The sequence below is a fragment of the Raphanus sativus genome, chromosome 3 (genome assembly GCF_000801105.2).
Source record: "Raphanus sativus cultivar WK10039 chromosome 3, ASM80110v3, whole genome shotgun sequence".
NCBI classification, from domain to species: domain Eukaryota; kingdom Viridiplantae; phylum Streptophyta; class Magnoliopsida; order Brassicales; family Brassicaceae; genus Raphanus; species Raphanus sativus.
In genome coordinates, this window is record NC_079513.1 from 18,675,936 (window position 1) to 18,690,515 (window position 14,580).

The following is a 14,580-nucleotide window of genomic DNA, read 5'->3' on the forward strand; positions in this document are numbered from 1 at the left end:
GGGGAAACGTTGAGTGGGCTAATGTTGTGCTTACGTCTCGGCGTTCTATTGATTTCGTGCGTACTCAAGTGAGCAAAATTTGATCAACTGTAGTATTTTATTTTGACTATTGCCTTCATTGTTTTTTTTTTAATTATAAATTAGCCTTTTTGGGATATATTGGTTCTTTTACTTGGTTTTAACGTGTATCGATAGTCAATTTGCCAAAAAGTAACAGAGCAACGACATAAAATTAAAGGAGCCAGCGTTCATCTAAGTAGGTGGTTTTCAGAATGACGTTTTGATCAACAAGTGCGTGTTTAAAGAAAATGTTAAAAACGGTGGAGAGTATGGTCTTTCACTGATTCATCATTCTAACGCCTCTTCCAGCTTCACAATGGCATATTATATCACCATTCACAAATCATGTCCTTGTGCATATTTATTCAATCCAAATGACATTTTAGACCGCAGATTTTTCGAGGTCTTTGTGTTTTGTAAGATAGGAAAGCTTCTTCTCCATGATCCTCTTAGTTTTTGGAGCTGTTGAGCTGATTCGGAAGTCGATGAGTAAAGAGAGAGTGTCTAGGCAGATCGATGTCTCTTTCGTAGACAGGAGAATCCCCTTTGCACTAGCCACATGTGCAGATTTCTTAGCTATTTCAAACAGCTCCGACATCTCTGTTGAGTTCTTCTTCGAGACTGCAATCTAACGAAACAAAACATCAAACTGATCTCTAAGAGTCTGAAGATACTGTAACTCCGCTGGCCAGTCAGCAGACTCCTCGATCATCTTTACAAGGTCCACACAAATATGTTTTGTTCTGTTTATTTACCACAAATAAGTACCTCTGTCAAATCTAAAGTCTGAGGTCTATAAATGTCCATTCTATTCTCTTAAACAGATTATCCTTTGAGTTTATGTCAGATAAACATCAAGAAAACTTTCTCAAGAATTGATATACAAGTAAAAACAAATTTACATATCAAAATCTAATGTCATTGGAACACATGAACAGAAGACCAAAACAAAAGTACGTGGTACTTTAACAACAACAAAAATATAGATTGAGAAAGCATTCTTTACTATTAGCTTTTGAGCAGTCGAAAATTTAAAGTCTGTCGACTACACCAACTCTAATTTGCCAAGACGAATAAAAACGACCAGTCTTTGGTGTGTTGTTGTCCTTGAGAGTCTTAGAGGGGCATCTTAGTGTTGTTGATCTCTGATGCTCTGACTCCAATGTTGAAAAAGAGTCGATGCGGAATTGCAGATTTTACGATCTTTGTGCCTTGTGAGGTGCCCAAGCCTCTCCATGATCCTCCTCGTTTCAGGAGCTGTTGCGCTGATTGGCAAACTGATGAGCAAAGAGAGAGTATCCACACAGATTGACGTCTCTGCTTTAGCCGCCAGAAGTCCCTTGGCGTTGGCCACATCCGCTGATTTCTTGGCTATGTCGAACAGCTCCAACGTCTCCTTGTCGTTCTTCTTCACGGCTGCAACAGCTTTAGGGTTTGTTCCAGAAACTTGCGGAATAGACCGCTTCATCTTCTTCGTCACCTCTAGAGGCCTTGTTGAAACAGAGTTGCAAGGCTTCTTCAGTTTTATCCTAATCACAGATTTAGGGTTTTGAGAAAGTTTCACCGATTGCTTCTTCGCCTGGACAGGCCTCGCTGCGAAAGATTTGCAACCGCCATCACCAGCCCTAGCCTTCTCTGTTTCAGTCGCAATTTTCTTCGTCGTCATCATGTTTCTTTCCTTTGTTGATTTACAGAAGAGATTGAATTTGTTAAAGAAAAAAAAAAGGCAAGTGTAGCAGCTAGGGTTTCACTCTCGAAGTCAAGTATGGAAATAGAGAGAGAGAGATAGAATAGTGAATCATATTATATAGAGCGTCAAGAAAACGAAAAATGGAAAATAGGATTTAGCTTGGATCCCAAGTGTCCATAGCATACATAATTTCCTTTTTTCTCTTCGATGGAGGGTGAATGCGTCAGATCAATGTTTCAACGTTAACAATTTACTTAATCAGATATTTGGGTCATATTTTATTATTTAATACTTCCGTGGGGTCCATTTATAGAGCGAAAACAAAAAAATGGAAAAAGAAAAGAAATAACTTGGATACCAAGCTTCCAAGACTCTCGCTCAGCCTCGTCGAACAAAGTATAATCTTCAAAACGACGTCTTGTTTAGCAGGTCGTTGATAATACATAATTTCATATTTTTTCTTCGGAGGGTAAATGCGTCAGATCAATATTTCAACGTTAACAAAATCACGATCAAATAATGTAACAACAATAATATCCTCAGTCCAAAAATAGTATCCCCTTTTTTTTCAACATCTTATCCTCTGTTGTGTGTTTCCAATTCCATCTCTTAATCCAAAGCTATTTGAATGAAGACATTACAATAGAACCATCACAGCTTTGAGAAAAGTAGACATCGAAACACATGAGCCCAATATGGCTACAACCTACAAAGCAACCCAAGACTTACTTAACAGGGTTTTAAGAAACTATCCAGAGACTTTGCTAAACCAGTCAGACCAGATTAAGATTAAGACCAGGCAGACTATGCTATACCGTCATCATAGCAATTTGCAAAGCTCGAGTAAGACCAAAGCAAACATTAAGGTTCAAATCAAGTCCAAATAAATGGTTGCCAAGAATCAGTGTCGGTGGTACCAACAATAGCAAATGTTGGCAAAATCTTGAACATATATATATGTATATACAAAACCAATTTCAAGACGTAAAATCTAAGCAGAGAAACACAGCAGAAGCAGCACAACGAGGAAGAAAATGTTCCCAGACTCATTTGCCACAGTTGAAGCCACCGCAGACTGAGAGGATGATGATGAGGATCAAGGCGATGATGATTGCAAGAACAATGAGTTTCATGTTCTGAAACGGAATCTTTCTTCTCCTTGGTCTTATGAAAACCTGTGGCTGTAAACAGTTTTTACTTCAGTTAAAACTTAGAGAAGAGAAGAAAAGTAAACAGTAGGAGAGAGAAATCTGCAACTCAAAGCATGTCTGTTTGTGTATGGACATTGAACCATTTGCATAAGAGAACTAACCTCTGAGCTGCAACTCAAACTACAAGATATCCCACGGCTAAGAATCTGCAAATGAATGAGTTCCACAAAATCTTTGAATGGCTGAACAGCAGATTCCCTTCTATTTTTAAAGCTTTATGAACCAAAACATCCTGGAACTTAAGTCATCATACTAGCTAAAACTCTATTGGAACCAGGTTAACAAAAGAGGGTCAGATTTGAACCTTTTCAATTTCTTTCCTCATGTCATCTTTAGCTTGTTGAGCTTTCATCTTAGCAAGCTCGATAATCTCATCAGGATGGTCCATACAATACTGCATGTGCTCTTTGAGTTTCGACCATTTTAGACCAGCCAAAAAAAGGAATCAGTCGACAATGCCCATGAAGATAGTTGAATCTTTTTTCAATAGCAATCAAAAAAGAGTTGATCAAATATAAGTACCCAAATTCTTTATTTAAGCTGTTTGCTTGAGCAATAGCAGCCTTTCCACCACCATATCTTTTATTGAAATCCTCCTTAACTCGTTCCAAAAAGGCCATAGGAATCTGCCTCCCAGCAGATTCAACTGCAACAACACAATAGGCTGCACAAGTATAACAAAAAAAATAATTGGAACTTTAAGACAATACTGAGGGATAAGGCAGAAAAAAAAAAGTCCACCATCAACAACACCACATGAAACCCCAATCAGGTATAGTAAAACAGAGCAGCATAATGAATACTCCAAATCCAATGCAATTGCTCAAAGGTTATATTCCCAACTCTGTCAACTAGCCCTGCGTTTTCAGCTCAGACACTTAAAATTGGTAAAAAGGATAAGTTTTGCTACTATGAACAGGACGGATCGGGTTCATATTAAGCACCTTATTCATTCGTATATATCCAGTAATTACAACAAACGGTTGACACAAAACCGGAAAACCAAAATCAAACCGGGACTGTTCTACCGGAATTCGCTACATCCATCATCTCCGTCGCATCACCTCCACCTCCACCTCCACTGCCGCCTTCCTCATCCTCTCTCGAAAGCTCTTCCAAAGACTTCCCTTTCGACTCCGGAACCAACAAAGTGAAAACAATCCCCAAGAAGTTAACACCACCAAGCATCAACAACGAGTTCCTCACTCCTATCCCCGGCGGATAACCAGCATCAGTCTTCTTCGGATCAGTACTCTGCGCCGCGTAAAGAAACCCAAAAGCTCCAACAATAGCTCCCGCCTTCCCACAGGCCGCCGATATCCCATGACAAGTGGACCTAAGCCTCGCGGGAAAAATCTCCGCCGGAACAACGAACGTCGTCGCGTTAGGACCAAAGTTGGCAAAGAACATAGTCAACGAGTACATGACCAAGAAACCAATCCTGTTCTCTCTATGTCTCCAATGATCATACGGTATGGCCAGCGCGAACATGAAGACGGTCATGAAGATGAAACCCATCAGCTGTATGAAGAAGCGACCGAGGTAGTCGATGAGCGCGACGGTGAACCAGTAGCCAGGTACGGTGCCACAGAGAGCGATGAGAGTTTGAGCTCTGGAGACAGTGTAGACTTCGTGGACTGCGTTCATTGTCTCTGCGGCGGGAATCCATCCTATGGCGCTGTATATGTCTTTTTGGAAGAGGTTGCTGCTGTAATAGGCGATGTCGAGGAGGAACCATGTCGTGGTTGTGCCGACGAGGTGGAGGCCGTGACGGCGGGCGAATTCTTTGGAGAATAGGCCGAAGGAGTTTGGGTTTGATGAAGATGAGTTTGTCTGTGGGTCTTCTTCTGCTATTAGATCAACTTGAAGTACCTGTTTTGTCAAATAACAAGAAGTTTTCAGTTTTCATATTTTACATATATAGTTAAAGAAAGAGAAAATGATTCAAATAGCACTAATCCAACTTTTTGTCCCCAAAATAGCATTCAGGGCCAAAAGTCACAAAAATAGGTTTCATTAAGTGTGTCATTTACCCTTATGCCCTCTCTTTTAATTCTTTTGATTGATTAAATTAAAAAAAAAATTGAGATTCCCGATTTGAAATATCTTTGTCGTGTCTCCTTCTCTGCCGTCGTCGTCATCTCATCTCCGTCGTCGTCCTCGTCGTCTCCTCTCCGTCGTCGTCGTCGTCGTCTCCTCTCCGTCGTCGTCGTCGTGACGGGGTCGCCGACATGTATCTAGACTTGTGTTCGGTGGGATGTTTGGTGCTGGAGATCTACACGGGTGTGCGTCTGTGGAAAGGTGTTCATCTCAATCTTAGCTACTCGTCTTCGTTGTGGTGAAGCTGTGTCTGTGGAATGTGTGAACATATGCAATCTAACGAAAGGAGACGGGAATGTAAGAAGTGATTGCAGTGTTCTCTCCTGTGCTTGGAAAGCTCCTAGAGCCTTAACTGGGTTTCTAGCTAGCACTGCTCATCCGCCTGTGTGTTCTTTGTATCTATGTGGCCGAATTGGAAGAAAGAGTAGAGTAAAATCTGTAAGTATTGTTTTTTCTTTTTGCTTTGTTTCAGTCTTCTAGTTATTCTTAAGGTTTTTTTATTTTGATTTGCCTCATTTCAGAAGCATGCTCGTTCTGAAAAACTAATGAAGGAATAAAAGTTTAGAACCAATGATGATGATGAAGTTGATGATCCAGAGAAGCCATCTCAGGGTTTTTTTGTGCATTTGACTATTTGAGAGCATGCCAACGAGTTCTTCTGATGAGTCCTAATAAAATTACCGGCTTTAATGTTAGGAGAAGCAGATAAAAGGGAACAGAAGATCACAAAGAAAGGATAAGAGATCACAAAAACAAGGAATGCTCAGAACCCAAGTGGATAACCCAGACACTCCATCTCAGGTTTGGGTTTTATTGAGAAAATGCAAACAAGTGCGTTTCACTTCTTCTTCAGATGAGAGTGCTTACCAAAACTCTTGAATGTAGGAGAAGCAGATAAAGGAAAACAGAAAATCACGAAGACAGGGTATGAGATCACAAAAACAGAAAAAGGTAAGAGTAGCTGGTTCATTTACTGTAACTTTGTGACCAATCCTTAGTCTCTCAAAAGCCTTACCGGTTCATTTTTATTATATGAACATCCGGGATTCGTCTATTACAGATGGAGGTAAAGCAGACGCGACGCCAGAATCTAGAAAGAAAATGCGTCAAACTAAGGATTGAGACTATTGTGTATCTCTCCTTTCAATATGAAAGATTCATTTTCATATTTTCTTGAGGAAAAATAGTAGGAGAGTGGGTTGGATATGCGTCAGTTTTTTACTTATCTACAAAATATTTTGCTTGTAACTGATATATGGTTTTGATTAATTCAGATTTGAGTTATATACAATTTTTGTGTGTTTCTTTTTTTTTATGCAATTTGGATCTTGTCTAGACTTGATGTTATTACGTTCTTTTGAACCTCTTACTCTTTTATCTCCTGATTCCAATTAACTTTTGACTGAAACCTTCCAATGCATAACCAATTAATTTTTCTGGAAGCCTTTCCTAAATATGTTACTTGCTTTCTAAATATGATATATATGTAACCGAGACTAGTCTCTTACCTTTAAAAAAATTCTAGAAACTCATCCTGAATATTTTATATGCTATCATAAATATGTGATATGTATTTTTGTAAATATATACATTCAAGTTTCGGTTTTGAATAATATTTCATCGTAGTTTAGAGGCTAAATCACTATTCTTACTATATCCAGAATCCAATATGTTCTGCGTTCGTTTTCCTTTGGAATCCAAACATTTTTCATTTTTAACTAAATGTTAATTTTTCTGGAAGTCCTTCCTAAATATGTTACTTGCTTTCCTAAATATAACATATATGTAACCGAGACTAGTCTCTTACTTTTAAAAATTTTCTGGAAACCCATCCTGAATATTTTATATGCTATCATAAATATGTGATATGTATTTTTGTAAATATATACATTCAAGTTTCGGTTTTGAATAATATTTCATTGTAGTTTAGAGGCTAAATCACTATTCTTACTATATCCAGAATCCAATATGTTCTGCGTTCGTTTTCCTTTGGAATCCAAACATTTTTCATTTTTAACTAAATGTTAATTTTTCTGGAAGCCCTTCCTAAATATGTTACTTGCTTTCGTAAATATAACATATATGTAACTGAGACTAGTCTTTTACTTTTCAAAATTTTCTGGAAACACATCCTAAATATTTTATATGCTATCATAAATATGTGATATGTATTTTTGTAAATATATAAATTCAAGTTTCGGTTTTGAATAATATTTCATCGTAGTTTAGAGGCTAAATCACTATTCTTACTATATCCAGAATCCAATATGTTATGCGTTCGTTTTCTTTTGGAATCCAAACATTTTTCATTTTTAACTAAATGTTAATTTTTCTGGAAGTCCTTCCTAAATATGTTACTTGCTTTCCTAAATATAACATATATGTAATCGAGACTAGTCTCTTACTTTTCAAAATTTTCTAGAAACACATCCTGAATATTTTATATGCTATCATAAATATGTGATATGTATTTTACTTGTTATCCTAATATTTTTTTTTAATTTTTAAACTTTCAGGAAGACTTTCCTAAATATTTTACTTGCTATCTTAACATTTTATTTTAATTAAATATTAAATTTTCAAGAAGCACTTCCTAAATATTTTACTTGCTATTTTATTTTTAATTAAATATTATTATTTTTAAAGTCCTTCCTAAATATTTTACTTGCTATCTTAACATTTTATTTTAATTAAATATTAAATTTTCAAGAAGCATTTCACTTGCTATCCTAACATTTTATTTTAGTTAAATATTAAATTTTCAAGAAGCACTTTATAAATTTTTTACTTGTTATCCTAACATTTTATTTTTAGTTAAATATTAAATTTTCAGGAAGTTCTTCCTAAATATTTTATTTGCTATCCTAACATTTTATTTTTATTAAACATTACATTTTCAGGAATCCCTTCCTAAATATTTTACTTGCTATCCTAACATTTTATTTTTTATTAAACATTACATTTTCAGGAATCCCTTCCTAAACAATTTACTTGCTATCCTAACATTTTTCTTTTTAATTAAATATTAAATTTTCAGGAAAACTTTACTAAAACTTTTACTTGCTATCCTAACATTTATTCTTTTTAATTAAATATTAATTTTCAGGAATCCCTTTCTAAATACTTTATTTGCTATCCTAACATTTTATTTTTTTATTAAACATTACATTTTCAGGAAGCCCTTCCTAAATATTTTATTTGCTATCTTAACATTTTATTTTTTATTAAACATTACATTTTCAGGAAGCTCTTCCTAAATATTTTACTTGTTATCCTAACATTTTCTCTTTAGTTAAATATTTTTGAAAATACTTCAAGTTATCCTATTTTAATGTTCTCTATTTGATATGTGTTCTCTATTTTTGTAAACAATGAACTTTATTCGGTGATTTTTATAGCTAGTGAATTTTTTTATAGATTTTGACTATATATAAATATTTTTTTTGGAAGATTAAGTTCCAATTCAGGATAGCCATCCAGAACAAGAATTGTCTAACATTCCTTAGACGCTTTTTGATTCTCTTCAAAAACAGATTTTTCGAAAATAAATTTATATAATAAAACACTCATTTTTTTCTGGAAACCCATCGTAAAAAGGCTTTCTTTATAGAATTACTGAAAAAACTTTAGGATAGCCATCCAGAAAATCACACGAATGACATATTAACAATATGACAAAGTTATAAACTTTCAATTCACTCTCCAGAGCTAAGGCTTGAGACTTTGGCATCAAGAAGCGAACCTGCTGATATCAAATTTGTCCTTGTAGCACCATAAGACACTAGGATTGGACCTAATCACAGCCTTTGACAACATGTGGTGAAGGTTCACAATCTGTTAGAGAATAAACACACACGCACACACATAGATTAGTAGGGATGTGAGTGAAAAGTAGAGAGCTTTGCCGCCAGAAGAAACTTCCCCATCCACTAGTGAAAAGTCAAGTGATATAATGTACTCAGTGTAAGCTCCGGTCTTGAACCTTCTTGCCGCCAGAAGAAACTTCCCCTTATCAGTGAATGCTGGTGAACAAAAACAAAATTAATAAAAGTATGCATTCAACTTTGACGATACAGAAGTTGATTATTTCCTATATTACTACTATTAAGATTGCAGAGCAAGAAGCTTCTTCGTTATTACCCAAGTGAACAACATAGTCAACTCATCTTATGGGTGGGTGAGAGTCTCTTTCACTGACCACTAAAGGCATCATTCTCGTGAGAAACTTAGACAAATTTAAATTACACGCCTAGAAAGTCACTAACTCGATCGTTTTCACACTTGGAAAAAAACAAACGTAGACAGATTTTTTGATAGAAGTCATATCTTTTTTTTTTTGACTTCAGAAGTCATATCTTTCCACCCAAGATTTGACATAATCAAAGCAAGTCAAAATAAGAGAAAAAAAGCTTTTGGAATTTGCTTACATGGAGTGAGGGTGAGATACAAGTAGAAGGTTGATGTCCTCTTGTTTCTCTTTATCAGGCACTGATTTGAAAACTACCGTGGTCCTTGCTGCATCCATCCCACAGAAAACTCAGAATTTTCAGCAACAAATCTCACACCATTTTCAATTGAAAGCCAAGGCAAAGTTTAGGGGAAACACTAGACCTGGTCACGAGACTTGTCACCATCCTCTTCAGCCTTATCTCCTCCAGCCATGTGTACGACGTCGACATCGCCTCTATCCACGAATACACGTACCCTCCCCATCCCTCCGGCACCAGATTAAAGTCTGCGAAGTGCGGTTTCCCCTAAGCTCCACAGATCTCAGTTTCAGGAACCTCCTTATCACCTTCGCGGGGCTGACGGAAGCAGTTCCCGATGAAGACTCTCCTCCTGCACCACCGCTGGATTACCTTCGGCGATCGAAATCGGAGAGCGTCGCCGCCGTCGCTTCCCGTCGAAGAGATCGAGATCGACGTCGCGTGAGAGAGAGATGCATTTCTGATTTTTTTTTTCTTTTTTTATGTTTGTTTAATTAATTTTAAAACAAGGGTATTATGGATATTTTAACCCTTTAATGAATGCTATTTTGTGACTTTTCCTCCTTGGTGTCATTTTTGGGATAAAAACTTCAAATGTGCTATTTTAGACAATTGCCCTTAAAGAAAACTTCTAATTTGAATATTATTGTTTTTCATGACTGAAAGTTATGAATGGGTGATTGATACCAATTCATTTTATTCAGTTTTTGATTTTTTGTTACATTGATACAATAATTATTCAGTTATTTCTAAATTTATTTCAGTTTCAGTTCAGTTATTTTAATTTGTGGTTCATTTCGGATAACAAGGTTATGAACACGCTAATATCTGATAAAATGTTGAGTCCAGATAGATTTTGATTTTTCAAATAATTTTGGCTTATTTTACATAAAAATTCAGATTTTTTGGTTTTCGATTAAATATCAGATAAATCAGATGAATTTAAATATTACCACGCTTCTTGGAGCTATCGACATGGTAGTATATGCAAATGCATAAGCAGTCATAAAATAGTCACAATATTTTGCCACTGCATAATCAGTTGCAACATACATTCGATAATTTCATGTTTTCTTGTAGTGATAGTTAAAAAAAAATTCTAATTTGAATATTTTATTTTCATGACTGAAAGTTATGCATGGGTGATCGGTTTTTGATTCGATACCAGTTCATTTAAACAGTTTTTGATTTTCTTGGTTACAGAGATACAATAACCATTCAGTTATTTATAAATTTATATCAGTTCCAGTTAGGTTATTTTAATTTCTCGCGGATAAAAAAGTTATTAACATGCTAATATCTGATAAAATTTTGAGTCCAATTAGGTTGTTCTTTTCAAATAACTTTGGCTACTTTTACATAAAAATTCAGTTTTTTTTTTGTTTTCAGAATAAATATGAGGTAAATCGGATGAATTTAAATATTTAAGTGAAATAATTGAGCAATTTGAGTTTTTGGTTAATTTTAAATATTTCAGGTAAAAATATTTGGGTAATTCACCTTTTTGGGTATTTTAGATGTTTAGATAACTATTCCATTCTCAGTTTGGTTGATCTTAATTTTCTAGTTCCTCAAATATAGAAAGCGTTCGGATATTTGCGCAGTGGTTTGATTTCCATTTCTGGTTTATATGCCCATAACTATTTAAAATTTTGGGCATCCAATTTTTTCAAACAGGGTTTTACATTTGTAGGTTAAATATTTGATTCTATTATCTTTTGGATTTTTATATTCATTTCGTTTCAGTTAATGATATTTCAGATTTAGGTAAATTCAATAGTATTATTTTTAAAAAGGTCCCGTAGTTTAGATTCATTAATAATACTTTACATTCAGATATTTACATATCAAAACAAAGTTTAAAATATCTATTTAAATTTAGATAATCATTTGCATACTAATTGTTATATTTAAGGGGGTGTATTAAATCTGAAATTTGAAATGATTTGATTTTTAATGAGTTTTGAGATGATTGCGAGAGAATTAAAGAATTTGATGTGATTTTTGTTAAAAACACTCTAAAATCTCATCTAAAATAGTGGGAATTTGGGAATTTGATGTGAGTTTTGTCAAATGATTTCAACTACTCTGAAATTTAAGAAAAAATCACACCCAAATCTTTTTTTTCTTTTTTTTAAAATCCCACTTATGTAACTGAGATTTAGTCCAAATCTCTTCAAACTCCAATATTTTCTCAAATCCATCCAAACTTTTAAAATCCATGATTCAATACACCCCCTTAAATACTCTAAAATCTTCAATTTAAATTTTGTTCAATAATAACAGTGGATTTTAGAGTATTTTATAAAATATCAAGTTCAATAATACTAGATTTTTTAAAAATGTTTTTTAAAATACACGTTTAAATAACAGTAGATTTTTCATTTTAATACAAATCACTTAAAACTGAATACACCCCCTTAGATTTTGAGAATGATTAGTTTAGAACATACCTTAGACATATCGGCGGCGGCTTGTTTGGTATTCCGAGCAACCAGAGCGGTGTACCTAGCAGTTTCCGGCATCTTCATCCGCCAATAATAAGTTAGTAACGCCGGAATAGCTCCAAACATGAGCACAATCCGCCACACGTAATCAGCCTGCGGTACGGTTGATCCCACCGGATCAACGGCATAGGTCGGCGCATCAAACGCTTGGTCAAACGCACTCGAGACGATGAGAGACACGATTCCTCCGGCCAAGATTCCGAAGCCTTGCATGGCAAAAACGGCTGCTATGAATGCGCCACGTGTCTTCTTGTTGGCGTATTCGGACATGATGGTGGCCGAGAGAGGGTAGTCGCCGCCTATGCCGAAACCGAGCCAGAACCGGAAGAAACAGAGTGTGGCCATCACTCCGTTTGATGAGTGACCGAATGATAGACCCGACCCGAGCGAACATAGTACCATGACCATCAAAGTAATACCTATGTATTTGAATAATTAATACAAAAAAATTAAAAAAAATTTCATTAGGACATGAAAGTTTTGTCTATAACTTTTTGAACATTCATATGTATACATTTTTGAGAAAAAAACTAATATTTATATAACTAATATGTAATACTTTTTTGGTAAAATAATATGTAATACTTTATCGGTCATTTGTATATCGTTTTGATAAAGCTTACCGTACACTTTCTTGCGGCCAAGCTTGTCTCCAAGCCAGCCAAAGAATAGCTGCCCAGCGAGGGTACCACAGAAGGCAACGCCATTAACAGCGGCAGCAACGTTTGGAGGGAGCGTTCCAGGCTTCTTGGAGCCATCGACATGGTAGTATATGCGGCCAAGGAGCTTCGTGACTAGAGAGATGCTAAAGAGATCGTAAGCATCAGTGAAAAATCCCATACCCGCGATTACAATCGCTGTGAAATGGTACATCTGCGTTTTGGCCGCATCTAAAGCGTTCAACACTTCTTTCCCTTTCCTCGCCATTTTTTTCTTTTTCTTTTTTTGTTCTTCTCTGTTGTTAACTTACCTGAGAGATAAACGTAACACACACTACTATACTGTGTATATATTGTGAAACATATGCATGTGATAATAAATGCAGTTATCTATGCAAACATAAATGCAGTTTATAAGCGATTTGTCAAAGGTTGAAAAAGTCAAGATAAGTATGTGTGAGGCCAAGAAATTGAGATACCTTTTTTAAAGGTGAGTAATCAATCCTACTTGATTAAGCTTGGTTCTGTTATTATTCTTAGTCTAATTTTTTCACTCCAAGTTAAACAAAAGTGGATTGTTTCATTATAGAATATATATATATATATATATATATATATATATATATATATATATATATATATAAGTTAAGCCAAATAAAAAAAGAACGCAGATATAAATATACTTGTTTTGAGTAAAAAAAAATATAAATATACTGACACACACATGCATGAAAATGGAGAGAGGAAAACCTTACAAGGAACAAGCCGAAATGGAAAGGGTAACATTTAGAAGATAAGACATAAGAGTAACACTATTAGAAGAAAAGAGTAACATTTAGAAGAATATACAAGAATATACCTTACAAAAGTATAAACTAAATTTGTTTTTGTAGAATCATAATAATAACGTGAAACTCCATAAATATGATTCATTTTATGTGGCCAGTTGCTTCACTAACTTTTCTTCTACATTTGAATTTAATTATTTTCATAGGTCTGGGAAAGCGAGAGAATTCATTGTTTTCTCATTAATTAATTATTATGTACGATTAGTCTCGAATCAGTGACCAAGTTTCCATCAAATTTGCTGTTTAAAAAAAGTTGGATGTTTTTATTTATCATTATTGTTGAAACTATACATGATGATGATTGATGCAGATTCATAAAATCAAATCTAGTTTTGACCGACCAAAAGAATGGATTATAATAAAGGGAGTATGCTCTTCAAACTAGTGTTATTTAAGTTGTGGTAACATCTTTTATTTATAGGGAAAATCTCATAAAAAACCCTCAAGGTGGCAGTCACTTATACTTTAAACCCTTAAAATATTTCACAAGCACTTTAAACACTCAAGTTGACAAATTTAGTATATTAAACCTTCAATCTGGCTTACTTGTATATCAAGTCAAAATTGTAACCGGTACTGTTCAAAAACTGATGACGTGTCGGTTTTTTTATAAATTATTTTAATAATAAATAAATATAAAAATACAGAAAAATATAAAAAATTCATAAAAATTCATTAAAAATTCAAAAAAATCATAAAAATTTTACAAAAAACCACAACAATAAGTATTTTATTAATAAAATAAATAAAAAATATAATAATAATAAAAACTTGAAAAAATCATAAAAATCTCAAAAATCAAAAAAATTCATAAAATTCAAAATAAAATAAAAATTAAATTAAATAAAATAAATATAAATTCAAGATAATGAAAATTTATATTTTTCTACAAAAAATGAGAAAACAGTGTATTTTGGTGTTTATAAGTCGTGTATTTTCTGAATCATAAAAAATCATGAATCTTCAAATGATTCTCTTGAACCAAATCAAAGCAGACAAATTAAAGGGTCCAAATCTT

General features: G+C 34.4%; 4 protein-coding genes across 4 annotated transcripts; 1 reads left to right on the forward strand and 3 right to left on the reverse strand.

Annotated features, from left to right (window-relative positions):
- Nucleotides 1-1,156: 1,156 nt before the first annotated feature.
- Nucleotides 1,157-1,726, reverse strand: LOC130509141 (uncharacterized). The gene has a single exon (XM_057004805.1). The coding sequence runs from the start codon at nt 1,724-1,726 to the stop codon at nt 1,190-1,192; it is 537 nt and encodes a 178-aa protein (XP_056860785.1). The 3' UTR covers nt 1,157-1,189.
- Nucleotides 1,727-2,763: 1,037 nt separating this feature from the next.
- LOC108837541 (vesicle-associated membrane protein 723-like) lies at nt 2,764-3,375 on the reverse strand. Its single transcript, XM_018610575.2, has 3 exons — nt 3,266-3,375; nt 3,063-3,107; nt 2,764-2,931 (listed from the first exon to the last, which is right to left on the reverse strand). The coding sequence occupies exons 1-3, from the start codon at nt 3,359-3,361 to the stop codon at nt 2,797-2,799; spliced, it is 276 nt and encodes a 91-aa protein (XP_018466077.2). The 5' UTR covers nt 3,362-3,375; the 3' UTR covers nt 2,764-2,796.
- A 457-nt stretch (nt 3,376-3,832) lies between these two features.
- On the reverse strand, nt 3,833-13,015 carry LOC108837540 (probable inorganic phosphate transporter 1-5). Its single transcript, XM_057004806.1, has 3 exons — nt 12,679-13,015; nt 12,002-12,474; nt 3,833-4,833 (listed from the first exon to the last, which is right to left on the reverse strand). The coding sequence occupies exons 1-3, from the start codon at nt 12,980-12,982 to the stop codon at nt 3,970-3,972; spliced, it is 1,641 nt and encodes a 546-aa protein (XP_056860786.1). The 5' UTR covers nt 12,983-13,015; the 3' UTR covers nt 3,833-3,969.
- On the forward strand, nt 5,279-6,491 carry LOC108849286 (uncharacterized). The gene is made up of 5 exons (XM_057004807.1): nt 5,279-5,499; nt 5,583-5,673; nt 5,758-5,862; nt 5,947-6,012; nt 6,122-6,491. Exons 2-5 carry the CDS (start codon nt 5,632-5,634, stop codon nt 6,236-6,238), a joined length of 330 nt encoding a protein of 109 aa, XP_056860787.1. The 5' UTR covers nt 5,279-5,499; nt 5,583-5,631; the 3' UTR covers nt 6,239-6,491.
- Nucleotides 13,016-14,580: the final 1,565 nt, after the last annotated feature.

Coding starts and splice junctions, on each gene's coding strand:
- LOC130509141 (XM_057004805.1), bottom strand. CDS start 1,726: ATGACGACGAAGAAAATTGCGACTGAAACAGAGAAGGCTAGGGCTGGT.
- LOC108837541 (XM_018610575.2), bottom strand. CDS start 3,361: ATGCAGTATTGTATGGACCATCCTGATGAGATTATCGAGCTTGCTAAG. Junction 3,108..3,265: donor TGAGGAAAGAAATTGAAAAG/GTTCAAATCTGA, acceptor ATTCATTTGCAG/ATTCTTAGCCGTGGGATATC. Junction 2,932..3,062: donor GTTTGAGTTGCAGCTCAGAG/GTTAGTTCTCTT, acceptor AACTGTTTACAG/CCACAGGTTTTCATAAGACC.
- LOC108849286 (XM_057004807.1), top strand. CDS start 5,632: ATGATGATGATGAAGTTGATGATCCAGAGAAGCCATCTCAGG. Junction 5,674..5,757: donor TCCAGAGAAGCCATCTCAGG/GTTTTTTTGTGC, acceptor CTTTAATGTTAG/GAGAAGCAGATAAAAGGGAA. Junction 6,013..6,121: donor GATCACAAAAACAGAAAAAG/GTAAGAGTAGCT, acceptor CGTCTATTACAG/ATGGAGGTAAAGCAGACGCG.
- LOC108837540 (XM_057004806.1), bottom strand. CDS start 12,982: ATGGCGAGGAAAGGGAAAGAAGTGTTGAACGCTTTAGATGCGGCCAAA. Junction 12,475..12,678: donor TGGCCGCAAGAAAGTGTACG/GTAAGCTTTATC, acceptor TCAAATACATAG/GTATTACTTTGATGGTCATG. Junction 4,834..12,001: donor CCGCCGCCGATATGTCTAAG/GTATGTTCTAAA, acceptor TTGACAAAACAG/GTACTTCAAGTTGATCTAAT.